This window comes from Anomaloglossus baeobatrachus, chromosome 9 (genome assembly GCF_048569485.1).
Source record: "Anomaloglossus baeobatrachus isolate aAnoBae1 chromosome 9, aAnoBae1.hap1, whole genome shotgun sequence".
Classification (NCBI taxonomy): Eukaryota; Metazoa; Chordata; class Amphibia; order Anura; family Aromobatidae; genus Anomaloglossus; species Anomaloglossus baeobatrachus.
In genome coordinates, this window is record NC_134361.1 from 87,269,388 (window position 1) to 87,296,076 (window position 26,689).

At 47.7% G+C, this 26,689-nt stretch overlaps 1 protein-coding gene across 1 annotated transcript in view; it reads left to right on the plus strand.

Annotated features, from left to right (window-relative positions):
- ZDHHC15 (zDHHC palmitoyltransferase 15) overlaps window positions 1-26,689 on the plus strand; it is a 79,971-nt gene that overhangs the window by 24,972 nt on the left and 28,310 nt on the right. Inside the window, exons 5-8 of the mRNA XM_075323859.1 lie at window positions 7,165-7,234; window positions 10,011-10,043; window positions 16,867-16,987; window positions 18,541-18,673. Coding sequence (XP_075179974.1) covers window positions 7,165-7,234; window positions 10,011-10,043; window positions 16,867-16,987; window positions 18,541-18,673 — 357 coding nt within the window. The remainder of the gene's footprint in view (window positions 1-7,164; window positions 7,235-10,010; window positions 10,044-16,866; window positions 16,988-18,540; window positions 18,674-26,689) is intronic.

Consider the following 26,689-nt stretch of genomic DNA (forward strand, 5'->3'; position numbering starts at 1 on the left):
CTCTGAGAATGGAGACACCCATCCAACCAGTCTCCACTGCACCGCCCGTTAGGTGAGTATTATAAAGTGTTTATGTTCTGCACAGCGGCCTGGGCTCTTATATATAGCATGTTAGAAAGCTGTATATAAGAGTTCAATGGTGGTGGCCGCAGCTTATAGTCACCAAATCTGGTGACAGGTTCCCTTTAAAAGTTCAAATTTTGTTCACTAAAAATGAATCTGTCTAAAAAAATGTAATTCACTGAAGTAGAATAGGGAGGTAATGGATATATTGTTAGTGTTCCTCTGCAGCAGGTGTAGTGTGACGTAGAACTTTACAGCACACACATTATGTACACTCTCTCCAGCACACACTTATACACCACACTGTTGAATACACAGCACATGTACACAACTCTGCTACATCATCAGAAAAACGGCTCTACTACATCAGTGGAAACACACAGCTCTGCTACATCAACTAACTTACAACTTTATGAAATCAACGTAGTGGTGAGGTTACCTTTACAGTATCTCACCAGTGCTACCATATTGTGTGTACACGTAGCAGTGTCATGTGTGGACATATAAGCACCACTCCAGGGTTTAGTTTTATTTCAGCACTAGAGTGGTGCTTTAAATGTAAGTCCCCTGCCCTGGCGATTATACTCCCCCCTTCATCTTCAATTTTCTTACCATGTCTCCGTTCGATCTCTAGCAATTTGTGACCTACTGGCAGCTCCAGTGTTTCATGGAGTGTACTGGAGGTCACAACTCAATACAATCCTATGAGGACCTCATTCTGGCCTTGACATGTATTGGGAGCTTGTGATGTATCTTCTGATTTCTGGTCAGTCAAAAGTTAGTCACAAGCTGGCGCCGCGGGACCGGAGTGACTCTGATAAAAAGTGAAGACGCCTTAGGGTGAGTATAAGACCGCTGGATCATGGCAGGGACCTTAGATTAATAGCACCACTCCAACGCTGACAAAACAAAACGCTGGAGTGATGCTTTTAATGGTGTACTCGTGCCATATGGAGCCAATTTACTATAAAAATGAACAAATTTTCAAATGCATATCATTTCTATATGGCATATTCTCATCATTTGTTACTATTGGTTATGGAGTGGAGGCTTCAGGTTAGATCATGTACCAGTGCCCCGGATATGTAGGTAAAGTAATAATGCCCAAAGAATGCCAGTATATTGACTTGGGTACAGGTAGGTAGCTCTCTAGTGATATTACCCTTTCTCTGGTATCATGGGGATGGAGTGAGGCCGATCATCTCTGGCAGGTAGTGACTTCTCCTTTTTCTTTATCGTTCCTTTGAGAGACCCAGACCATGGGTGTTTAGCTTCTGCCTCCGGAGGACACACAAAGTACTACACTTAAAAGTGTAGCTCCTCCCTCTGAGCTTATACACCCCCTGGTGAGCAGACCCAGCCAGTTTATCGCTTTGTGTTTAGGAGGCATACATCCACACATGCATTCTCATATGATTTTTTCCTTTTGGAATGAGTTTGAAGAACTGCGGGTCCACGTCTGGACCCCCGGCATGTCCCTTCTCACCCCACTGTGTCGGCGGTGTTGTAAGGTTGATTTCCTAGGCTGGAGCCTTACATGCCGTGCTCCTTCACCATCCCTCCTGGGCTCTGGCTTGAAGTGGGAACCAGCACTGTCTCCATGCCTGGCAGGAGACCGGTCTCCATCCGCAGCCCTTCAGGACTCTGCTGGACCAGAGCACTCATCCCCAGGGACCTGGCCCTGCGTCTCAGCAGCTAAGTACCTGAGACGTTTATATTTGGGGGTCCCTGTGCTTTATTGTTTGGGGAGAGTGTGCTTACTGTATTTACTGACATTTCCGGCGGGTTCTCTAGCTGTCGCCCGAGAACCGCGCCGATGGTGCCTGCGTGTCGGCCTCGCCACTCAAATTTAGGCCCCGGCTTCGCCGGAGGCCTAGTTTCGTTTCACTGCCCTCGCATGTCACTCATGCAGAGGGACAGGCTCGGCTCCTCCCGGCGGCCGTTCTGCACAGGGGAGGGACACTCCCCACTGCTGTGCGTGTCTCCTCCCCTGTAGGTCTCTATAGCCCTCCAGATCCCGCTCTTCATGCAAGTCCCGCCCCCTCTCTTCGCTCCGGCGGCCATTTTCTCAGAGTTCACTCAGCGCTGGTCTGCGTTCTGCATCCCTGCTGAGGTGCTGTGTTTGGGGGTCCGTGCTTCGGGATCTGGAGGGCACACAACACCGCTCCGGCGGTCTGGTAAGCCACAACCGGTCTCTGGTTGTGGACCTCTGTATATACTCTCTGGGGTTCATTCTCTGGCAGAGCCCCCACTCCAGCAGCATGTCTCACACGAGGAGCAAGGCTCCAAAGCTTTATGCTGTATGCGCTGCATGTAAGCTCCTGCTGCCTGAACCGAGCACCTATCCACATTGTGATGCCTGCTCTACCTTGACGGTGCCACAGCCTGGAGTCTCTCCCCCAGTGGTCTCTCAGGCTGCTCCTGCTCCTGTGGCTGAGCCCCCGGCTTGGGTAGAATCCTTTTCTAGGTCTATCTCCCAGTCTTTTGCTGAGTCCATGGGACTTCTGTCCAGGACTTTGCTGAATATGCATCAGCCCCCTTCACAGGGTGCCTCTGCTGTTAGGGGTCTGTCAGGACCGGGGCTCACAGAGGATTCATCATCAGGTCCCAGACCCCGTCCTTCTGAGAAGAGACGCAGGGTTCCCTCTCCCTCCTCCTCCCGCAGCTCTGATTGAAGAGCTGACTCGCAGGATGAGGAGGATGCCTTTACAGGGGGCTCGGAGGTTAACTCCATGTACCCTATTGATCTGTCCGAAAGTGACTCAGATCTTAGTGACTTGATTGCGTCCATTAATTCTGTACTGGATCTCAATCCGCCAGTATCAGAGGAGCAACCCTCTCTGGCAGAAAAGCACCAGTTTACCTCGCCTAAGAGGGCAAAGAGTGTGTTCTTTAACCACTCCAGTTTTCAGGCCGCTGTGACCAAGCCCAGGGCCTGTCCTGACAAACGCTTCCCAAAGCGTGGTTCTGATGACCGTTTTCTCTTTCCACCTGAGGTGGTCAAGGAGTGGGCTCAGTCCCCAAAGGTAGACCCCCCGGTGTCTAGGCTCTCAGCCCGGACCGTTGTGTCGGTGGCTGATGGCACCTCCCTTAAGGATTCCACTGACCGCCAGATTGACCTTCTGGCCAAATCCGTATATGAAGCGGCGGGGGCCTCGTTTCCCCCGACTTTTGCAGCAGTGTGGGCTCTCAAAGCCATCTCTGCTTCTCTAGAGGAGATGCATTCCCTCACCAGGGAATCTATGCCCGAAATGGTTGCCTTGACTTCCCAAGCTTCAGCTTTTTCATCCTATGCCATGTCTGCCAAGCTGGAGGCTTCTCACCGCACTGCGGTGGCTTCGGCTAATTCCCTCGCTATCTGCAGGATCTTGTGGCTTCGAGAGTGGAAGGCAGATGCTTCTTCAAAGAAGTACCTTGCTGGGCTCCCTTTTGCTGGGTCCCGGCTGTTCGGAGAACAGCTGGATGAAATTATTAAGGAAGCTACTGGCGGGAAGAGTACTTCCATGCCACAAACCAAAGCCAGGAAACCTGCCCAGGGTAGGAATCAGTCGAGGTTTCGCTCCTTTCGTTCCTCCAAGTGGTCGTCCTCTAAGCCCTCGGCCTCGTCCACTAACTCAGCCAAGGACCAGAAATCCAACTGGCGCCCAAAAACGCATCCACAGAAGACCGCAGGAGGTGCTGCCACTAAGGCAGCCTCCTCGTGACTATCTGCCCGCTCCGGCAACGTCCTTAGTCGGTGGCAGGCTCTCCCACTTTGGCGACGCTTGGTTTCAACACGTCTCTGATCAGTGGGTGAGAGATATCATCTCCCACGGCTACAGGATAGAATTCTCTTCCAGCCCGCCAAACAGATTTTTTCTCTCAACTCCCCCCAGCTCCAAGGCCGCCGCCTTCTCTCAGGCCGTGGCATCCTTGCAGGCCAACGGAGTAATTGTACCGGTTCCCGCCCGGGAATGGTTCAGAGGTTTCTACTCAAATCTCTTCCTAGTCCCCAAAAAGGACGGTACCTTCCGGCCCATCCTGGATCTCAAGCTTCTCAACAAGCATGTTCAGGTGCGGCACTTTCGCATGGAGTCTCTGCGATCAGTCATTGCCTCAATGACCCAAGGGGATTTCCTGGCGTCCATCGACATCAGAGATGCCTATCTGCATGTGCCAATTGCAGTTTCACACCAGCGTTGGCTACGTTTTGCAATCGGAGAAGATCATTTCCAATTTGTGGCTCTCCCCTTCGGGTTGGCCACAGCCCCTCGGGTATTCACCAAGGTCATGGCAGCAGTGATTGCGGTTCTGCACTTAAAGGGTTGGCAGTGATTCCTTACCTGGACGACCTTCTAGTCAAGGCTTCATTCAGCGCAGACTGTCAGCGGAGTGTCACGCTCACTCTCGCCACTCTAGCCCAATTCGGGTGGCTGGTCAATCTGCCCAAATCCACTCTGACTCCGACCCAGAGTCTCACGTACCTAGGGATGCAGTTCGAGACTTTGCCGACACTTGTGAAGTTGCCCTTAGTCAAACAGCAGTCCCTCAAACTGGCGGTGCGCTCTCTGCTGAGGCCCCGCCGTTATACCCTCAGGCGTCTGATGCAGGTGCTGGGTCAAATGGTGGCGTCAATGGAGGCTGTTCCCTTTGCCCAGTTCCATCTGCGCCCCCTGCAGCTGGACATTCTCCGCTGTTGGGACAAGCGGCCTTCCTCCTTACACAAGTTAGTGGCTCTGTCGCCACAGACCAGGAGCTCTCTTCAGTGGTGGCCCCTCTCTCTGTCCCAGGGGCGCTCCTTCCTGGCCCCGTCCTGGGTGATCCTCACCACGGATGCTAGTCTATCTGGCTGGGGAGCGGTATGTCTCCACCACAGAGCGCAGGGCACTTGGACTCCGTCCGAGTCAGCCCTTTCAATCAATGTGCTGGAAACCAGAGCCGTGCTTCTAGCTCTCCTAGCTTTTCATCACCTGTTGGCGGGCAGGCACATTCGAGTCCAGTCAGACAACGCGACAGCGGTTGCCTACATCAATCACCAAGGCGGGACATGCAGCCGCCTGGCAATGTTGGAGGTACAACGCATCCTTCAATGGGTGGAGGACTCCAAGTCCACCATATCCGCAGTCCACATCCCAGGCATGGAAAACTGGGAGGCAGATTATCTCAGCCGTCAAACCGTGGACGGTGGCGAGTGGTCCCTGCACCCGGCAGTGTTTCAGTCAATCTGCCGCAAATGGGGCACTCCGGACGTGGACCTAATGGCATCCCGTCACAACAACAAAGTTCCTGTTTACGTGGCTTGCTCCCACGATCCTCAGGCATTCGCCGCGGACGCTCTGGTTCAAGACTGGTTCCAGTTTCGTCTGTCCTACGTGTTTACCCCTCTAGCTCTCTTGCCCAGAGTCCTGCGCAAGATCAGAATGGAGGGCCGTCGAGTCATCCTCATTGCACTGGACTGGCCCAGGCGAGCTTGGTATCCAGACCTGCTCCATCTGTCCGTAGAGATGCCGTGGCATCTCCCGGACCGTCCAGACCTACTTTCGCAAGGTCCGTTTTTCCGCCTGAATTCTGCGGCTCTCAAATTGACGGCGTGGCTCTTGAGTCCTGGATTTTGACGGCTTCTGGTATTCCTCCTGAAGTCATCTCCACTATGACTCGGGCCCGTAAGTCTTCCTCCGCTAAGATCTATCACAGGACTTGGAGAATTTTCCTGTCCTGGTGTCGCTCTACCGACCATCCTCCTTGGCCTTTCTCCTTGCCAACCCTTCTGTCTTTTCTACAGTCCGGTCTGCAGCTAGGACTGTCCCTCAACTCTCTCAAGGGACAATTCTCAGCTTTGTCAGTTCTGTTCCAGCGGCGTCTCGCTCGGCTGGCTCAGGTCCGCACCTTCATGCAGGGCGCGTCTCACATCATTCCGCCTTACCGGCGGCCCTTGGATCCCTGGGACCTTAATTTGGTTCTCACGGTTTTGCAGAAACCCCCCTTTGAGCCTCTTAGGGAAGTTTCTTTGTACCGTCTTTCACAGAAAGTGGCCTTTCTGGTGGCCATAACTTCCCTTAGGATAGTCTCTGATTTGGCTGCGCTCTCTTCGGAGTCACCTTTTTTGGTTTTTCATCAAGACAAGGTGGTTCTCCGTCCGACTCCGGACTTTCTTCCTAAGGTGGTCTCTCCTTTCCACCTTAACCAGGACATTACCCTACCTTCCTTTTGTCCGGCTCCTTTTCATCGCTTTGAAAAAGCGCTGCATACTCTGGATCTGGTGCGTGCTCTCCGGATCTATGTGTCTCGCACCGCTGCACTTAGGCGGTGCACTTCTCTTTTTGTGCTAACCACAGGTCGGCGCAAGGGCCTCTCTGCTTCTAAGCCGACCTTAGCCCGTTGGATTAGATCGACCATTTCGGACGCCTACCGAGTACTCAGGTGCCTCCCCCGCCGGGGATCAAGGCACATTCGACCAGAGCTGTCGGTGCGTCTTGGGCTTTCAGGCACCAGGCTACGGCTCAACAAGTCTGTCAGGCTGCCACTTGGACTAGCCTGCATACCTTCTCGAAGCACTACCAAGTGCATGCTCATGCTTCGGCAGATGCGAGCTTGGGCAGACGCATCCTTCAGGCGGCGGTCGCCCATTTGTGAAGTTAGGTTCTGCCTATTTCTTAGTTTTTTCTGTTTATTTCCCACCCAGGGACTGCTTTGGAACGTCCCATGGTCTGGGTCTCCCAAAGGAACGATAAAGAAAAAGAGAATTTTGTTTACTTACCGTAAAATTCTTTTTCTTATAGTTCCGTATTGGGAGACCCAGCACCCTCCCTTTTGCCTGTTGGCAATTTTCTTGTTCCGCGTGTTATCACCGGCTGTTGTCGTGGACAGAGTCTCCGGTTGTTCCGGCTCTTGCTCTGTTCTACTTGTGGGTGGCTATTCTCCTTCAGCTTTTGCACTAAACTGGCTGGGTCTGCTCACCAGGGGGTGTATAAGCTCAGAGGGAGGAGCTACACTTTTAAGTGTAGTACTTTGTGTGTCCTCCGGAGGCAGAAGCTAAACACCCATGGTCTGGGTCTCCCAATGCGGAACTATAAGAAAAATAATTTACGGTAAGTAAACAAAATTCTCTTTTTTCCATTTTAGCTATTCGTTTTTGTGACCGGTGCCAGGTGGTAAAGCCTGATCGCTGCCATCATTGCTCCGTCTGTGGGATGTAAGTAAAACCAATATCAATTCATATATTTTTTTTTTAATTTCCCTTTTATTTTCTTTCTATAGTCATTCAAAAGAGGCTAGAAAGATGGAAGACTGAGGAATTAGATGATTTATTCTACAGTAAGACGTAGTTTAACTGCTTCCGGCCTTATGGTTTCTTGAGTACAGGAAAGGCTCAAAGTCACAATCATTTTGCCGATAACTCATGAGAGCCTAGATGCCAATATACCGGCAGTACACAATGATTGGTGGCCTACAGCAATGTGCAATCTCAAAAATGTAATAATGCAGATCCTGCCACAGAAGGGACAATTTAAAAAATAGTCCGAGTCTGGTGGATGGCAGCAGGATAAGATGAGTCAGTTCAGCCCCTTTAGGCCGCTTTACACGCAGCGACATCGCTAATGCGATGTCGTTTGGGTCACGGAATTCGTAACGCACATCCGGCCTCGTTAGTGACGTCGTTGTGTGTGAAACGTACGAGCGACCGCTAACAAGCAAAAATACTCACCTTATCGTTGCTCGTTGACACAGTGCTCCATTCCCAAATATCGTTGCTGTTGCAGGACGCAGGTTGTTCGTCGTTCCTGCGGCAGCACACATCGCTATGTGTGACACAACAGGAACGAGGAACCTCACCTTACCTGCGGCCGCCCGCAATGAGGAAGGAAGGAGGTGGGTGGGATGTTACGTCCCGCTCATCTCCACCCTTCAACTTCGATTGGGCGGCCGCTTAGTGACGTCGCTGTGACGCCGAACGCACCACCCCCTTAGAAAGGAGGCGGTTCGCCGGTCACAACGACGTCGCTAGGCAGGTAAGAAGTGAGACGGGTCCGAGCAATTTTGTGCGCCCTGGGCAGCGATTTGCCCGAGACGCCCAACCGATGGGGGTGGCCTTTATGTCACGGGGGGACTGGCAGATTAGGACCAGGGGTATATATCCCAATCGCCAGTCGGGGCCCACCGTGCTCCAGATGGTAATGGAGCTGCTGGCACCCTGTGGGTTAGGCGGAGACTATAGAGCTGGATGGCTCTGAGATAACTCAAGGAACCGGTCACGTGTGTAGGGACACGTCAGACCGGACGACAACCCAGTTAGCGTTTCGGTGGAGCGGACGCTACTCCAACCACGTGTGTAACAACACGTCAGGCCGGATGGTAACCAGTTAGCGTTGACCGAGAAGACCCTGTCGGCCACGTGTGTAAGACACGTCAGGCCGAGCGGTCCTCCGATTAGCGTTTCTGGCCACCACTCGACTGGCCACGTGTGTAAAGGACACGTCAGACCAGGTAGTCGCACCAGCAGCATTTGACTGGGAAGCCGAGGAGGATAATTGGGTTCACACACCCAATCCAGGAACACCCTGCTAACTTCACAGGGGTTGTGGGGTGCGCTGTCCATGCGCGTAGGGGGCACAACCGGACAGGTGGCGCAGCAGGTATTCTGTCCGTGTGCGTAGGAGGCACAACTGAACAGGTGATGCCGCAGCCCAGTTAACGCCACTGGACTGCTCTAGCACAACAGGAATGGTAGCAAGGAAGCACGGCGCCTGACCCTCATGTGCTGAGCCACGAATCTTGGCGTGACAGGCACCGTTCGCCTAGCCCTACCTACCGCTTCCAACAAGGCTTATGCCACCAAGAACTCTAAATGAAGACTGCGCACCTCCATGTTGTCTCCAGCCCTTTTTATAACCTGGGTCCGCCCCAAACCCAGGGTGGAACCACCAAGGTCCAATAGCAGAGTGCCATGTCATCAGTGACGTCACATGCGACCTATCCGGAACCGCCACGTCATTGATGACCTCATGGCAGCCACGCCCCAAACACTTCACCAGTCATCGTCTGACGACCAATGGTGAGGTGCCAGATCATAGGGGCGGGCCTCTGCGAGCCAGTCCGGAGTTGCCACGTCATCAGGACACCTGACACCCTCTGCCCTATCAGGGCCTGCCACCTCACGGACATGCTCAGTGAGGTCCTTACCGGACCTAGCCTCTGATGCACTAAGTGCCTGAGCATGCTCAGTTGGCACATCCCAGAACTTAGACACAGCACGAAGTCCAAGTACCTGTGCAAAGAGGCTGTTAGGGTTAATTGTGGGAGCATGCTCAGTAGCCTGAACTGAGGACTTAGTCTCAGACATAACACAATCAGGCTGAGCATGCTCACTAGGCAAAACACCAGGCTTAGACTCTGGCTGGGGTAAATCGGCGCACGCATGCGCACTAGCTGCCTCTACACACTTAGCCGTGGTGGAAGGAGCAGCCAACTGGACGACCCGAGGCACGGCCAAGAACGGCAGCCGCCGCCTGGGCGCAACAGGAACCGCAGCAGGCTGCTTGCGGCTATGGCGGCGCCGGTTCGTAACACTTTAGTCAAGGCCACTGGTGATATACCGGGGGTTTCTGTATCCCTGTCAGACACGACCTCTTCCAATGTTTCTTGCACATTTATGGCTTGTTGGTCACTAGAGGATCCTGGCCACCAAAGCATGTGCCCCATACCGGCTTCTTGACATCCATGTCCCGGGACAAGTCTTGTATAAGGAGACGCACCAATGTGTATATTGTAGCATAAGTAGGTTGCCTGCCTTGTGTTTTAAATGCATGTTTTGGGGTTTTGTTTTGTTTTTTTTTCATGAATTCTATGCTGTCTGTTGTTTTTTGGGGGTTTTTTGGTCTTACTTTTCCTTTTGCAAGGTCATTGACAATTTACTCAGCGTGTTCCGTTTCTTGCGTGCAAGTTTGACTTTTTGTCTCCATCTTGTACAGGTGTGTCTTGAAAATGGATCATCATTGTCCTTGGTAATGTATTATTCCTTTTCTAATATCTATAATATACTTAATAAATGACACACCTTTTACAGAAGAAGGGGCATTATAGATAAAGCTTCCTTCAGATTCTGTACTGAAGAGATAAAGAAGAGATTTTTACATTCAGTTTTTTACAATTTTTAGGTTGTAGCCGGGTTTTGATTAGATAAGTGCACTCTTAATTTCACTTTGTGAACAGGGCCCTATTTAATATGGATAAACTATGCAGTAGGAGTGCAGTATAGGACTAGTCCATGACATTGCGGCTTGTCATGGACACAGTGTATAAACTCATACAGCTGCTGTAAGCCAAATTCAGACATCAGGGAAATCAGGTCCAAGTAGAGGCCGTCATGTCTAGACCAGTGCTGTGTGTTGGGTTCACCGTGTGTTCTTGGATGTCTGGATTCAAACTTTGTAAATCCATTAAAGATTGATTTTGGATCGGCACCAGTTTTTTTGTTTTTATTGTAGATTGATGGCAAAAATTGCTAATTTACAGCAGAGTGTTAAATATTTTAGGTAAGGGCATATGTACACTGCCTTGCGAAAGTATTCAGCCCTCTTGAATTTTTCAACCTTTTCCCACATTTCAGGCTTCAAACATAAAGATAAAAATGTTAATGTTATGTTGAAGAATCAACAACAAATGGGACACAATTGTGAAGGTGAACAAAATGTATTGCTTATTTTAATTTTTTTTAAAAAAAACAAAACTGAAAATTGGGGCGTGCAATATTATTCGTCTCCTTTAAGTTAATACTTTGTAGCGCCACCTTTTGCTGTGATTACAGCTGCAAGTCACTTGGGGTATCAGTTTTGCACATCGAGAGACTGAAATTCTTGCCCATTCTTCCTTTGCAAACAGCTGGAGCTGAGTGAGGTTTGATGGAGAGCGTTTGTGAACAGCAGTTTTCAGCTCTTTCCACAGATTCTCGATTGGATTCAGGTCTGGACTTTAACTTGGCCATTCTAACACCTGGATACGTTTATTTGTAAACCATTCCATTGTAGATTTTGCTTTGTTTGGGATCATTGTCTTGTTGGAAGACAAATCTCCGTCCCAGTCTCAGGTCTTTTGCAGACTCCAACAGGTTTTCTTCAAGAATGGTCCTGTATTTCGCTCCATCCATCTTCCCATCAATTTTAACTATCTTCCTTGTCCCTGCTGAAGAAAAGCAGTGCCAAACCATGATGCTGCCACTACCATGTTTGACAGTGGGGATGGTGTGTTCAGGGTGATGAGCTGTGGTGTTTTTACGCCCAACATATCGTTTGGCATTTGTGCCTAAATAGTTTGATTTTGGTTTCATCTGACCAGAGCACCTTCTTCCACATGTTTGGTGTGTCTCCCAGGTGGCTTGTGGCAAACTTTAAACAACACTTTTTATGGATATCTTTGAGAAATGCCTTTCTTCTTGCCACTCTTCCATGAAGGCCAGATTTGTGCAGTGTACGACTGATTGTTGTCCTGTAGACAGACTCTCCAACCTCAGCTGTAGATCTCTGCAGTTCATCCAGAGTGATCATGGGCCTCTTGGCTGCATCTCTGATCAGTCTTCTCCTTGTTTGAGATGAAAGTTTGGATGGACGGCCAGGTCTTGGTAGATTTGCAGTGGTATGATACTCCTTCCATTTCAATATGATGTTTAAAGTTGTGGAAATCTTTTTGTAACCAAATCTGGCTTTAAACTTCTCCACAACAGTATCACGGACCTGCCTGTTGTGTTCCTTGGTCTTCATGATGCTATCTGTGCTTTATACAGAACACTGAGACTATCACAGAGCAGGTGCATTTATACGGAGACTTGATTACACACTTGTGGCTTATATTTAGCATCATCAGTCATTTAGGACAACATTGGATCATTCAGAGATCTTCAATGAACTTCTGGAGTGAGTTTGCTGCACTGAAAGTAAAGGGGACGAATAATATTGCACGCCCCAATTTTCAGTGTTTTTTATTTTTTCAAAAGTTTAAAATAAGCAATACATTTCGTTCAACTTCACAATTGTGTCCCACTTGTTGTTGATTCTTCACCATAAATTTTAAATTTTTATTTTTATGTTTGAAGCCTGAAATTTGGGAAAAGGTTAAAAAATTCAAGTGAGCCAAATACTTTTGCAAGGCACTGTCTATACACTGGAGATCAAAATAAAAGAACAATGTATGATCACTTGATTTTTTTCAGAAATAACGTAATCCACATTGATCAACATTTAGGAGGAGAACAAAGGAGGTTTTTTTGTGATAATAGAAATTTTCTTTTTTTTCTCAAGAATTTTTTTCTCTTATTTTTCATATGTGAATTAGGGCATACACAATAAAAAACAGATGACACACATATTCAAAGGGTATGAAAAGTGAAAAAGATTAAAACCTAGCAATACCAGGGAGCGAACGAAGGTGCATTAAGGTCATAGTCACATAGTAGTTAACCATTGATGTTAATATTCCTTTCAAGGGCAAAGATGTAATCAGTAAAGTGCTACGTGCAACCAATAGCAATAATAGGGAAACCTACAATAAATTAAGGAAAAAGGCAATAGTCATCCTCATAAAAGTGCTAAAGTGTGACATAGAAGCTTCATAATAAGCCAAAGCGTATTTAACATAGAGTGAATCTTAGTTAAAATTAATGTAAACATTCCTGTCAAAAATAAAAAAAATAATACAGTGCTATGTGCAAAACAGTAGCAGCAATGAAGAGGTAGATGGGACTATGAAATGCAAAAAGAATGACATGGGTTCTCCTAATTTAAATGCTGGAGTATAATGTAGCAGCTTTATAAAAGTGAATGTAGTGGACCCAAACAAAGGTTGCATTCCCAAATAAATCCAATAAATCGTTTGCTCTAAATACTGAAGTCCTAGTAGAAGGTCCGCTGTGCCGACCAACGTACGTTTCACCTGCGGGGGTTAAGTGTCCCCACACATGGTTTCTTCAGGGCGCCACAAAGCATTCAACTGCCATAAAGCCATGACGACATCCTGCAGCGGTCGCTTCGTACACCGGACGCTATCACGGAGTGGTCTGTGTGCCTGCAGACTGCAAGAAGCAGCTGGTGGCACCGCGGGCATCGAGTAGAGGTGAGAATATCTTTTATTGTGTGTAAACAACGGTAGTAAAGCCATGATGGCACCGTGCACCTCCGTGTAATACGACACCCAGCGTATAAGACGATCTCAGACTTTTAAGAAGATTTTCAGGGGTTAAGAAGTCGTCTTATACGCCGGAAAATACGGTATGTGCTTTGCAATAAATTCAATTTATGAAATAAGCTTAAAATACTGTGAGTTTCCTCATGTTAGGATATAATCTCATAGGACTAAACAATGACCTTAACATTTAGGAAACTGTGTGTTCTCTACTTTTGATCTCTAGTGTACATGTGGAAGAATTGGGGTAAGATTTGGTAAAGAAGGAGAAAAAGCATTCTGTTATGCATCAGTTTTTTGACCAAGCAACCCTCAGTTTCCCACAGTAGACATTTATCCACAGGATAGTTCAATCTCGGGGACCTTCAACAATCACTAGGGTCCCTAGCCCCTCATTCCTTCTCACTGTATGATCCGTGAGGAAGATTTTGAAGTGAGGGGAGAAGAATGCGTGGTGCAGAACCAGCGAGGTTCTACATGACCATCTTCTATGATTTTGGTTATCCTCTCAAATCTTCCAAAAATACAGTTTGGTCATACCATGTAAATCTATGACGTTTAACAAGCTTTGACTTCTAATAGGTTATTACATTGCATCCGCTTTGCCATTTATTTTGCCAGTCCGATTAATTCAGCTAGTTATTCCAGTCTGTGCTAATGTTACAACATTTAATTGACCGCTAAATCTATTGTTTGCAGTGTGACCTAGATATTCTCTCCATAGATTATGTATGTTCCATTCCTGGTGTCAGTAGGCTTTCCCAGAAATATATGTAAGCTTATTATCATGGAATTGTTATTCTGGGAACTTCTAAAGCCATGTTCTACACAACATGATTTCTTATATCTGCCAAATTTAAAAGGAAACATACTTAAAAGTAATCATAGGGAATCTGTCACAAGTTTTGCTACTTCATCTGAGAGCAGTATAATGTATGAAAAGACATGCAACGACATCACTAACGAGATGTCGTTGGGGTCACGGAATTCAAGGACGCACATCCGGCTTCGTTAGTGACGTTGTTGCATGTGAAATGCACGAACGACCCGTTAACAATCAAAATTACTTACCTAATCGTTGATCATTGACCGGTCGTTCTAATCCAAATTATCGTTGCAGGACGCAGGTTGTTCGTCGTTCCTGTGGCAGCACACATCGCTACGTGTGACACCGCAGGAACGAGGAACATCACCGTACCTGCGGCCGCCCGCAATGAGGAAGGAAGAAGGTGGGCGGGATGTTACGGCCGCTCATCTCCGCCCCTCCACTTCTATTGGGCGGTCGCTTAGTGATGCCGCTGTGGCACCGAACGAACCGCCCCCTTAAAAAGGAGGCGGTTCGCCGGCCACAGCGACGTCGCTAGGCAGGTAAGCATAGTGTGACGGGTCCTAGCGATGTTGTGCGCCACAGGCAGCGATTTGCTCATGACGCACAAACGACAGGGGCGGGTGCTTTCACCAGCGACATCGCTAGTGATGTCTCCGTGTGTAAAGCTCGCTTTAGTTTATTGGGTGCAGCAGTTGTGACACAGAGTTCTTAGATGTAGCAGAGCTCAGATAGCTAACCCCACCCACACAACTGATTGACAGCTTTCTGTGTATAACCTCGCCCATAGTGTAGATTTTTGTGTACATTGTCTATTGATCGTGAGCTGCTATTAGAGAAAGGAGCATGGTCAGTCTAGAGAGACCTAGTCCAGATTCGCTGGTTATAAAAGCTTCATTGTACGTAAACAACAGCACACAGCCTAAGAAGTGACACATCCCTAAATGCAGTGTTTTAACCCCTACATCATGCTGTCTTCAGATTGCATAGTAAAAACCTGCTGACAGATTCTCTTTAAAGTCTGCTCTAGAAAAATTAGCATTTTTGTGTGCATGATAGAGTGGCTACTTGTTATACAGAGCAAGCAGAAAAACGGCTAAAGTATCTGTCTAATGTGAGCTTCCCCAGCCGCCCTCTGAACACTTGGGACTGAGTAACACCATAAAACTGGATTTTGGGCATCTCCAGCCAAGTTATTCTTTATTTTTAACAAATAAATGTTTACCGTTCATGTCATTGATTAATCGGTGACACTGAAGAGTGACATATGGTGGTCGAACCTAGGGAGCGTCATCACTAGCCTCTGCATATCTGCTCCATTAGAATGGTTATGCACAGTAAAGCACAGGCAGCGTCTCATTCCAACATGTGCCTCGCATTGCCAGTATGGACGTGCAATTTTATTACAGAAAAAAGGGCAGAGCTGAATATTTCTATATCCATGGCATCACTTCTAATTGTGCCTCCAGATGGAGAAATGTCTAATGCCTCACAGGTCAGAGATTCCTAATGCTGGGGTCTGATGCCTGCACTGGACACCAGAACAAAGCGGCACAAAGCTTCAGCTTCTTCTTTTTTTCTTTTACTTTTTTGAATGTTCTGACCATTTTACACAGTCCTCTAACTCTGTATGCAGGAACACAAAAATGGCAAATTTAGGAGTACAAGGCCATTTAACACCAGGTAATAAAATAAATCATATCCATGGCAAATGAGGGTCCTCCTTTAAAAGGTACCTACATTATACAAAAAAAATAAAAATAAATTTGAGGGCTGCTTTTGTGCCTCATCCGGAGACCGCCACCTGTCGGCTAATACACTGCTCTGAACTGCGCAGCTGTTTCATGGACTGCGCAGCTGTTTCATGGACTGCGCAGCTGTTTCATGGACTGCGCAGCTGTTTCATGGACTGCGCAGCTGTTTCATGGACTGCGCAGCTGTTTCATGGACTGCGCAGCTGTTTCATGGACTGCGCAGCTGTTTCATGGACTGCGCAGCTGTTTCATGGACTGCGCAGCTGTTTCATGGACTGCGCAGCTGTTTCATGGACTGCGCAGCTGTTTCATGGACTGCGCAGCTGTTTCATGGACTGCGCAGCTGTTTCATGGACTGCGCAGCTGTTTCATGGACTGCGCAGCTGTTTCATGGACTGCGCAGCTGTTTCATGGACTGCGCAGCTGTTTCATGGACTGCGCAGCTGTTTCATGGACTGCGCAGCTCTGTCATGAACGGCGCAGCTCTGTCGTGAACGGCGCAGCTCTGTCATGAACTGCGTGCAGAGAATGGTGTGCGGACTCATTGGGCCTCATTTGATAAAGCTTTTACTCCATTGTTCAGGTGTGAAAAACTTTCAAAAGTCACATAATTATGAAGCTATTTGAGGCTGCACTAAAATTATACAACTTTTCACAGTTTCTCAACATTTTTTCCCAGCTCCAGCAAAGTGGATATGAATTGAGGAGCAGCGGCGTTCACTATGACACACTTCTTGCTCCTGCTGGGACTGGAGTAGGATTTGTGGCGAGACGCACTGGCGGTCCTGATTCAGGGAGAGGGGTATCAGGAACATCTGACTCCAGCATAGCTCCTCATCAAGATGTGAACACTGCCAGCATATCTGTTACTATAATACGTCGGGCACATGAATGAGGCTAGTGACTCTTCCCCTTTTGGATTTTACGGGACAGCGCCTCCTTTGTCCTTGTGGCGCTTTAAGTGTTGCACTATTTGCATAGTAATAGCCTACTGTCTTACCTCCAATCCTTATAAGATCTTCTCCTTTGTTGAAGATGTGTGAATGTCTTATATTAGATGACTTTGTTTTTCAGGGTGAACAATTGCATTGGATTCTCAAACTACAAGTTCTTTCTCCTTTTCCTGGCATATTCCATGCTGTACTGTTCATACATTGCTTCTACTGTGTTCAAATACTTCCTATATTACTGGACTGTGAGTATTATGTGTTTATTATATTTTTATGTATTGATAAATGACCTGTTGTCTTGTACAATGTTAGCATACTTGGCCTCTGTTCACACTTTACTACCCTATTTACTGCAATCATTTCTACAGAAAAACCTGGTCACCTGTTTTCCATTGTCCTCATTGATAATTAGTCTGATTTTTCTGCTAATAAATGGCATCAGTCAGCCTCTGTTAAGCCAGGTTTCATAGAAGCACCCTTTTTTTTTATTTCATACTGTCATTCATCCCCCACTTGATATCATACAGGCACTGTTATCTTATTTACTTGTCTGTTTTTCTTTGCCGATTCCTGGTCGTCTTCTTCAGTTGAGTCATGTTGTCACATGTTGACTCCCCCACCCTGGGAATTATAGGGCATTATGTTCTCTAAAAGGCATCATCTTCTCGGTCACCAGAATTTCCTGCTTGATAAAATTGCATGAAATGTACCAAATACTTTCCCCACAAGGTTTGGGGATCATGAACTGGTATCAAAGATAATGATGATGACTGCACAGCTCCTGTTACACAGTTATAAATAATGCAAGAGATCCCAATTCCTAGCATTTATGTGGGATTTCGTTTGTAAACTTTCTTTATTTTTGAAACCGGCCAATAGGATATTCCAGTATAAGGTATGGCCCCTTTTACAGTATTCTAGTAAGCTCAAATTCCCTCTGTATAATACAAAAAATACCTATTATAATCCCCTATAGTGCACGGTCCATTACAATGGGCGTCACTGGTCTTGCTTCAGCTTTTGCTTTTGCTTTCATCGCAATTACCATTCTCCTGTTTTCTTCCTACATAATCCACGAAGTGTCCCCCAATCGAGCTCCTGCACATGCGTACTTCGTTCTCCCCTGATGAGGACACAGAAAAGAACTGTAGGGGCAATGTGTTGGTTTTATTTTCGAGTCATCTTCATTCTTTGGACTCTCCCGGCGCATGCCCAGTTCAGTACTTTGCTCTGCCCTGCTGAGGTCAGAGCCAAGTACACCTGCGCAGGCGCGCGACTGGGGGTCACTGCCTGGATGACATAGGACACATCATCCACATGAAGCAAGCTGGAGGACGGCGATTGCGATGAGAGGAAGCGCCAAAGCAAGACCATCGACTCCTATCCGTCAGGACCGTGCCCTGTGGGGGATTATAAAAAGAACTTTTTGTGCTGTGCAGGGGACTTATATACAGCTTACAAGATGACTAACAGAGGCCTTAAAGGTGGTGGCCACAGTTTATATTGAGAAAACCTGGTGATACATTCCCTTTAACAGTAAAGTGTTTTTCTGGAGCCACTCAATGCTGAAGTGAAACCCTCTAGAATGACCCTTTAAAGTCAATTAGATCAGGATCTGTTGTGTGATCCATTGGTTTTAATGGAAATGGAAGCCTTGACACTTGTGTGGACCTAGAGAAAATGGTAAAATGGCATTATCTACTGTCGTGGGCTTCATTTTCCAGATTACTGCCTATTTATCCAGGTGCACATTCCTTTAGTTTAAACTACCCCAATTCTCAATGTTTTGTCTCCACAGACAGAGCTAACAAATAATCGCTCAAAGTTCCATGTGCTTTTCCTACTTTTCGTCTCATTAATGTTCTTCATTAGCCTGATGTTTCTTTTTGGATACCATTGCTGGCTTGTGGGGCTAAACAGAACTACCCTTGGTAAGTTTCACTGTAATCGCGTATTGTGTATTCATGGGGTGGAGGGCGCTAAACCAGGCTGCAATTTGTATTTTATAATGAGTTTTCACTTGTTTTTCTTGATATTTGGGACTTAATTTTTGTCATTTTTATATTGTTTTTTTTTATGTTTTGCCGAAATCACTTTTTAATTTTTCTTTTTAAAAGATCACAAAGTCCCACAAAACTTTTTCAAATAGTTTGATACTTGCTTATAGCACCAACTTATTTTGTATCACTTTACAGATGTTTTCACTGTCGCCATTGGCGTTAAAATTCTAAACTCCCTATCAGTATATCTCTGTAGTGTGGAAGGTAACTGGAGGAAACTAAGGGTACTGTCACACTAAGCGACGCAACCAGCGATCCCACCAGCGATCTGACCTGGCAGGGATCGTTGGTGCGTCGCTACCTGGTCGCTGGTGATCTGTCTATCAGGCAAATCTCCACAGAGATCAGCCACCAGCGACCCGTGTAATGACGCTGTGCTTCGTAACCATGGTACACATCGGGTTACTAAGCAAAGCGCTTTGCTTGGATACCCCATATGTACCTTGGTTACCAGCGTCCGCAGCTGCCAGAAGCCGGCTCACTGCACACATAACCATGGTACACATCGGGTTACTAAGCAAAGCGCCTTGCTTGGATACCCGATATGTACCTTGGTTACCAGCTTACCGCAGGCTGCCAGAAGCCGGCTCCCGGCACATTCAGATCGTTGACTCCCGCTGTCAAACACAGCGATGTGCGCTTCACAGCGGGAGAGCAACGACTAAAAAATGGTCCAGGACATTCAGCAACGACTGGCGACCTCACAGCAGGGGCCAGGTCGTTGCTGGATATTACACACAGCGACATCGCTAGCAGGATCGCTGTTGCGTCACAAAAACCGTGACTCCGCAGCGATATCGCTAGCGATGTTGCTTAGTGAGATGTGGCCTTAAAAATGGGGAGAACAGACAAACTCCACTCAGATGTTCTCCTTTTGTGTGGACTGAACCCAGGACCCCAAAGCAACAGTTCTAAATAGAGATGGAGTGAATTTATTTGAATGAAATTGAATTGTCCTTGAATTTTCAAAATAATTATTCTCCCAGAATACAGATTTTAATTTTTTTTTTTTTTGCAATTTAATCTGCACATTTTCGACAAAATAGTGGTCATTGTTCCATTTCCCCATTGTGCGAGTTTGCATTGGTGTGCTCCACTCTGGTCAAGAGTGCCTAAGCCTTTGACGTGTCTGTGCACTGTGCAGTTGAGATTAACGCTGTCCCTTTAAAACGTGCGTTGCCCAAGGTGCTGCTCGCCCTCAGGTAATACACTTGATAGCGCCTTGTCGCGACACAATGGTCCAATGCAAAGTGACGTTAGAGATGTGGTCTGCCATATTACCCTGCTAAACGTTCGAGATTAGCCAAATTTGAATGCCAGCAGATCCATTTATCTCTAGTGCCAACCACTGAGCCATTGTGTTCCCATTTCTATAATAATTATTATAGATAGGATCTTTTTTTTTTTTTTTTCTTTTTTTCCATCATACGTGAGGCTAGAAGCAACAGTTTTTTTCACACATTTTTCAGGCAATTTCTGATTTCCCCTGTAACTGTGGTTGGCGTATTATCTCTAGTTAAAAGGAACCTGTCTCTCAATTCATGCTGCCCAAACAAGAGGCAGCATGATTCAGAATCTGGCTTCATGATTACAGCCATGTCTATTTATCACTGAAAACTTTTATTGTTTCAAGACTCAACTTGGAACCATAGACTTAAGGGCACTTTACACACAGCGACATCGCTATCAATATCGCTAGCGAGCGTACCCGCCCCCGTCGATTGTGCGTCACGGGCAAATCGCTGCCCGTGGCGCACAACATCGCTTACACCCGTCACACATACTTAACCTGCCTTGCGACGTCGCTGTGGCTGGCGAACCGCCTCTTTTCTAAGGGGGCGGTTCGTGCGGCGTCACTAAGCGGCCGCCAAATAGAAGCGGAGGGGCGGAGATGAGCGGGACGTACATCCCGACCACCTCCTTCCTTCCTCATTGCGGGCGTCCGCAGGTAAGGTGAGGTTCCTCGTTCCTGGGGTGTCACACGTAGCGATGTGTGCTGCCGCAGGAACAACTAACAACCTGCGTCCTGCAACAGCAACGATAATCGGGAAAGGAACGACGCGTCAATGATTAGGTAAGTAATTTTGACCGTTAACGGTCGTTCATACGTTTCACACGCAACAACCTCGCTAACGAGGCCGGATATGTGTCACGAATTCCGTGACCCCCAACGACATCTCGTTAGCGATGTCGTTGCGTATAAAGTGGCCTTAAGACGAGACCTGCCTGGTGCCGCCACGGCCAGCTTTTTCCTGTGCTGCTCCAATTGATTGGCAGTTCGCTTCCATTTGGGTACTCAGCAAGAGGCCTCTCAGTCTCCTGGAGCATATTTTTGGAGAAGCCGGCCAGTGTAACCAGACTAGTCTCATCTGCAACTATGGTCTGTACCTTCTAACTTTTTTTTTGCTCTTTAGTGTTTTAGAGAGAAATATACTTGGCGGTTATCACGCTGTCTGGCTCTGATTTGTGCTGCCCATATTTTGCGTCGCATAAATCGAGTAATAGGTTCCCTTTAAAGAACACGTACTGCCTCCAGCCTCTGTGACAGAACTAATCTTGGTCTAAAGCCCCCGTCACATTTAACGACTTTCCAGCAATCCCAAAAACGATACGTCCTGATAAGGATCGCTGGTAAGTGGCTGGGAGGTCGCTGGTGAGATGTCACACAGTCAGCTCTTCCCAACGACGCAGCAATGATACAACGACCATAGCGACCTGTATAACAATATCGGTAGTCTTTGCACGCCTACGTGGCTGTACGTTTCTGAGCTCTGATTCGCTAACGAGGTTGTTGGTAAGGCGTCAAACACACCGATGCATCCTGCCCAGCAGGACCTCGATGATCAAAAAAGGGTCCAGGCAATTCCGACACGACCAGCGATCTCACAGCAGGGGCCTGGTCGCTGCTTTGTGTCAAATATAGCGAGATCGCTAGCAAGGTCGTTGTTGCGTCACAGAATCTGTGACTTGGCAGCAATCTTGCTATGTGTGAAGGTACCTTAAGACCAGGGTCACATTGGTGTATAGCATTCAATGCAAGGAAATCTGATACTATGTGCTAATGACGCTCAGCTCAAACTTTGCTGCGAGCGTGAACCAAGTCATTAAGCCTGCTTTACACGTTACAATTTCTCGTGCCAACGCATTTGCGATCGCACCCGCCCCTATCGTTTGTGCAGCACGGGCAATTTCTTGTCCGTGTCGCACAATACTGTAACCACCCGTCACATGTACTTACCTTCCAAACGACCTCGCTGTGGGCGGCGAACATCCACTTCCTGAAGGGGGAGGGACGTTCGGCGTCAAAGCGACGTTGCACAGCGGCCGGCCAATAGAAGTGGAGGGGCGGAGATGAGTGGGGCGTAAACATCCCACCCACCTCCTTCCTTCAGCATTGCCGGCGGCCGCAGATAAGCTGCAGTTTATCGTTCCCGGGGTGTCACATGGAGCGATGTGTGCTGCCTCGGGAACAATGAACAACGGGCTGTTCGATTTTTAGAAAATGAGCGACGTGTCAACGATGAACGAGAAGGTGAGTATTTCTGCTCGTTCATAGCTGTCACACGCTACGATATCACTAACGATGCCGGATGTGCGTCACTTACGTGACCCCGCCGACATCTCGTTAGATATATAGTGGCGTGTAAAGCCCGCTTTATACTGTGCTCTAAATCTCTCGCATGCGAGAATCTGATCAGGGGCGTGTGGAAGATGAAGAGATTAATTTCTCCATTACCTGTCTCTGCATATATTGGACTGCACTGTCTGATGTTTCAGATGCACCCATAGACATGTATTTGTGCCCTTGATCGGAGATATGCTGCCAATCACAGCATGCAATAATTATTTTCTCATGCCAAGTCAGCATAAGAAAAAAACGCTGATCGGCACTGCTTCATAGTATAACATTGGAGCGAGTGCTATCCATTAAAACATCTTCTGGTTTACACACATTTGTGATCAAACCCTTTAAACTCAGAATTTTCTTGCACTCTTGTGATTGCTAGGACAGGAAGAGGAGGAGGCACTTTTAATGCTTTCTCAACTGTATATACTGCGCTCATTCAACACCATATATAATGACCTTGAGGGCAGAGATGGTTGATAGAGAACTTTTACTTTCTTTCCTATATCCAATCACTTGCTCATGTCACATGTACCTTAAAAACATCTCCAGAATGCGATCTTTTCTCACCTTTGAAACTGCAAAAACTCTTACTGTGGCTCTTATACATTCTTATCTGGACTACTACAGCTCTCTACTAATCAGTCTCTATCTTTCTAAACTCTCCTTTAATCCATCCTGAAAGTGGAAAACAGGGTCATATTGCCATCCAGCCGCTACATCGATGCCTCCTCTTTGCGCCAGTCATTGCACTGGTTACCCATCTGCCAAATTTAAAATTTAAGCCCTATTAATTGGGAAAGAAAGAGGTAAAAATAATTTGAATACCCGAACTATAAACATTATTTTATAGATCTCATCTGCTCATGCACTGTCTCCAGCCCATTGATCTCCCAGCAGTGGACTTAAGGAAATGGCGCCTGTAGGTGGCGGATGCGCAGATAAGATCTCGGCTTCTCAATGAGCCGAGAGCTCAATCTGCGCATGCACCGACTCCGGATGCCATTTCTTTGAAGCCTGCACCGCCGACAGAGCATCTGTAACACCCGCCGTACCGCCCTGCTCCACACAGCCAGCACAGCCCCCACCGCAGCCAGCACAGCGCCCCCACTGGAGCCAGCACAGCCCCCCACTGGAGCCAGCACAGCCCCCCACTGGAGCCAGCACAGCCCCCAACTGGAGCCAGCACAGCCCCCCACTGGAGCCAGCACAGCCCCCCACTGGAGCCAGCACAGCCCCCCACTGGAGCCAGCACAGCCCCCCACTGGAGCCAGCACAGCCCCCCACTGGAGCCAGCACAGCCCCCCACTGGAGCCAGCACAGCCCCCCACTGGAGCCAGCACAGCCCCCCACTGGAGCCAGCACAGCCCCCCACTGGAGCCAGCACAGCCCCCCACTGGAGCCAGCACATCCCCCCCCCCCCCCACTGGAGCCAGCACATCCCCCCCCCCACTGGAGCCAGCACATCCCCCCCCCCCCCCACTGGAGCCAGCACATCCCCCCCCAACTGCAGCCAGCACAGCGCCCCCACCGCAGCCAGCACAGCGCCCCCACCGCAGCCAGCACAGCGCCCCCACCGCAGCCAGCACAGCGCCCCCACCGCAGCCAGCACAGCGCCCCCACCGCAGCCAGCACAGCGCCCCCACCGCAGCCAGCACAGCGCCCCCACCGCAGGCAGCACCTGCAGCATTGCTGTCCTCCAGCACTGCCACTGCCTCTTGTGACCCCGCTCCACCACCGCTGCTGCCCCCCCCTCTGTTAGGACACCACCGGAGTATACGACGGACCCCTTTTTTTAATTTTAAATCTTTATCTCTAAATTTGGGGTGCGTCTTATAAAACTAAAAATATGGTATATTATTTCCCTGCAGACTTGCAGCTTATATTTGGTTGCAGATTTTTTTTTACCAAAATGCCAGTTAAAAAAATAAAATAAAATCTGTAATGCAGGTGTGATACAATAATTACTACTCATTTTTTCGGAGGACAGTGTGAGCTCGGGGATCAGCTCTTTTATCCTGTCCATGAAGTAGGAAGTGATGATGACTCATGGAGCTCTGTGTGGAGGAATCCGCCACCCACTATTGCACATGCCCCTTATTTGTCCTCCTTGTCATCCCTCTTGAGAGCGGCTCGGTGAAATCCCCTTCACATGGCAGTCTTTGTGCAGCTGGTATAATACACATCCATTTGTAGAAAACTGCAGCAATAGCACTAATATTATAATGGCATGTTGCTATGGTAACCACTCAGACTTCTCCGACTCCCAAGTAATTATGAACCTTTATTGTAGGGGATTATTGCTTAATTAGGAGCATTCTGCGCGCAAAGTCTGAGGTTGCCGTGCACTGTATATTCCAGGATTGCGGCTGACTAGTACACAGCCTCCGAAAAAATCATGAATGAAAGGCTTCCTTGTCCTCGCGCCCCGTGCTGCAGGTTCCCTAACAATGTATTCTGTAATACAATATGTTACAGCCCTCAAGGCACTGGGAGAAGTTGTGAAGAAAGCGGTAAGAGCTGAACAAGGAGAAGTGGCTCTATCTGGATTCCTCAAGTTGCGAAACCTCAGTCTTGAGTGAAGCACTTTTATTGCACTTTCCCCTTTACCTTTGGTGAACCTGAGCTTATCTGTTATATTAAGGCGTGTAGATGTCCGGAGTTGAGAAATGCTGGAAAGATCTGCTCTGGATCACTTAGTAAATTAAGGCAGCCCATGTAATGCTAAACAGCGAATAACCATCTTGTTGCCAACTGGCATTATTGCCAGAATAACTTCTGATCTGAAATCACCAATACAACAGGTAACCGTTCACAATATCCTCCTATTTGCCAACTATCCGGATTTTGCAGGGAAAGTGCTTGAAACAAAAAACACTTCCAAAATTGGGCATTTTCGTGATAACTTTGATTTTAACCCCTTTGATGCTAGGGCAATAGCAACTGCAGCTTCTAAGGTGTTTTAGGCCGGGGCCACACGGCGGACTAATGAGATCCTAATGTGAGTGTCACTGCGACTGAGGTCCGATCATGCAAATCGGACCACAGCTGCGGGGGACGGGCCGCCACTGAGGAGGGGTGGGCCAATGCTGAGGAGGGGTGGGCCGGCACTGAAGAGGGGAGGAACGGTGCTGCAGAGGGGAGGGATGGATTTATCTCCCTCTCTCCACCGTAGCCAGCTATTGCCATTCTCGCCCTGCACTCTCGATACACCGGTGTACTGCGAGTGCAGTGCGATATTTTTTTTTTTTCTCGCCCCATACACTTGAATGGGTGCGAGAGAAACCAGTAAAGCATTACAGTCGCAGCATGCTGCGATTGTTTTCTTGGTCCAATGGGTGCTGGCACATAGGCTAATATTGGTCCGAGTGAAACACGATGTTTTATCGCATTCCACTCGCTCTGATTTTCATGCCGTGTGGCTTAGGCCTTACAGAGAAAGTTGACTCCCATTGTCAATACCCCTTTAACACAATATTGTATCTCTAATGGGTTAGTATGGCTGCCCAGGACCTAACTGAGGCCCGCAAGTCTGGCATTTGTACTTGTGCAACAGTGATTTGCTTGTGTTTTATTTTTATTTATATATTATTATTATTTATTATTATAGCGCCATTTATTCCATGTATATATATATATATACAGTTAGGTCCAGAAATATTTGGACAGTGACACAAGTTTTGTTATTTTAGCTGTTTACAAAAACATGTTCAGAAATACAATTATATATATAATATGGGCTGAAAGTGCACACTCCCAGCTGCAATATGAGAGTTTTCACATCCAAATCGGAGAAAGGGTTTAGGAATCATAGCTCTGTAATGCATAGCCTCCTCTTTTTCAAGGGACCAAAAGTAATTGGACAAGGGACTCTAAGGGCTGCAATTAACTCTGAAGGCGTCTCCCTCGTTAACCTGTAATCAATGAAGTAGTTAAAAGGTCTGGGGTTGATTACAGGTGTGTGGTTTTGCATTTGGAAGCTGTTGCTGTGACCAGACAACATGCGGTCTAAGGAACTCTCAATTGAGGTGAAGCAGAACATCCTGAGGCTGAAAAAAAAGAAAAAATCCATCAGAGAGATAGCAGACATGCTTGGAGTAGCAAAATCAACAGTCGGGTACATTCTGAGAAAAAAGGAATTGACTGGTGAGCTTGGGAACTCAAAAAGGCCTGGGCGTCCACGGATGACAACAGTGGTGGATGATCGCCGCATACTTTCTTTGGTGAAGAAGAACCCGTTCACAACATCAACTGAAGTCCAG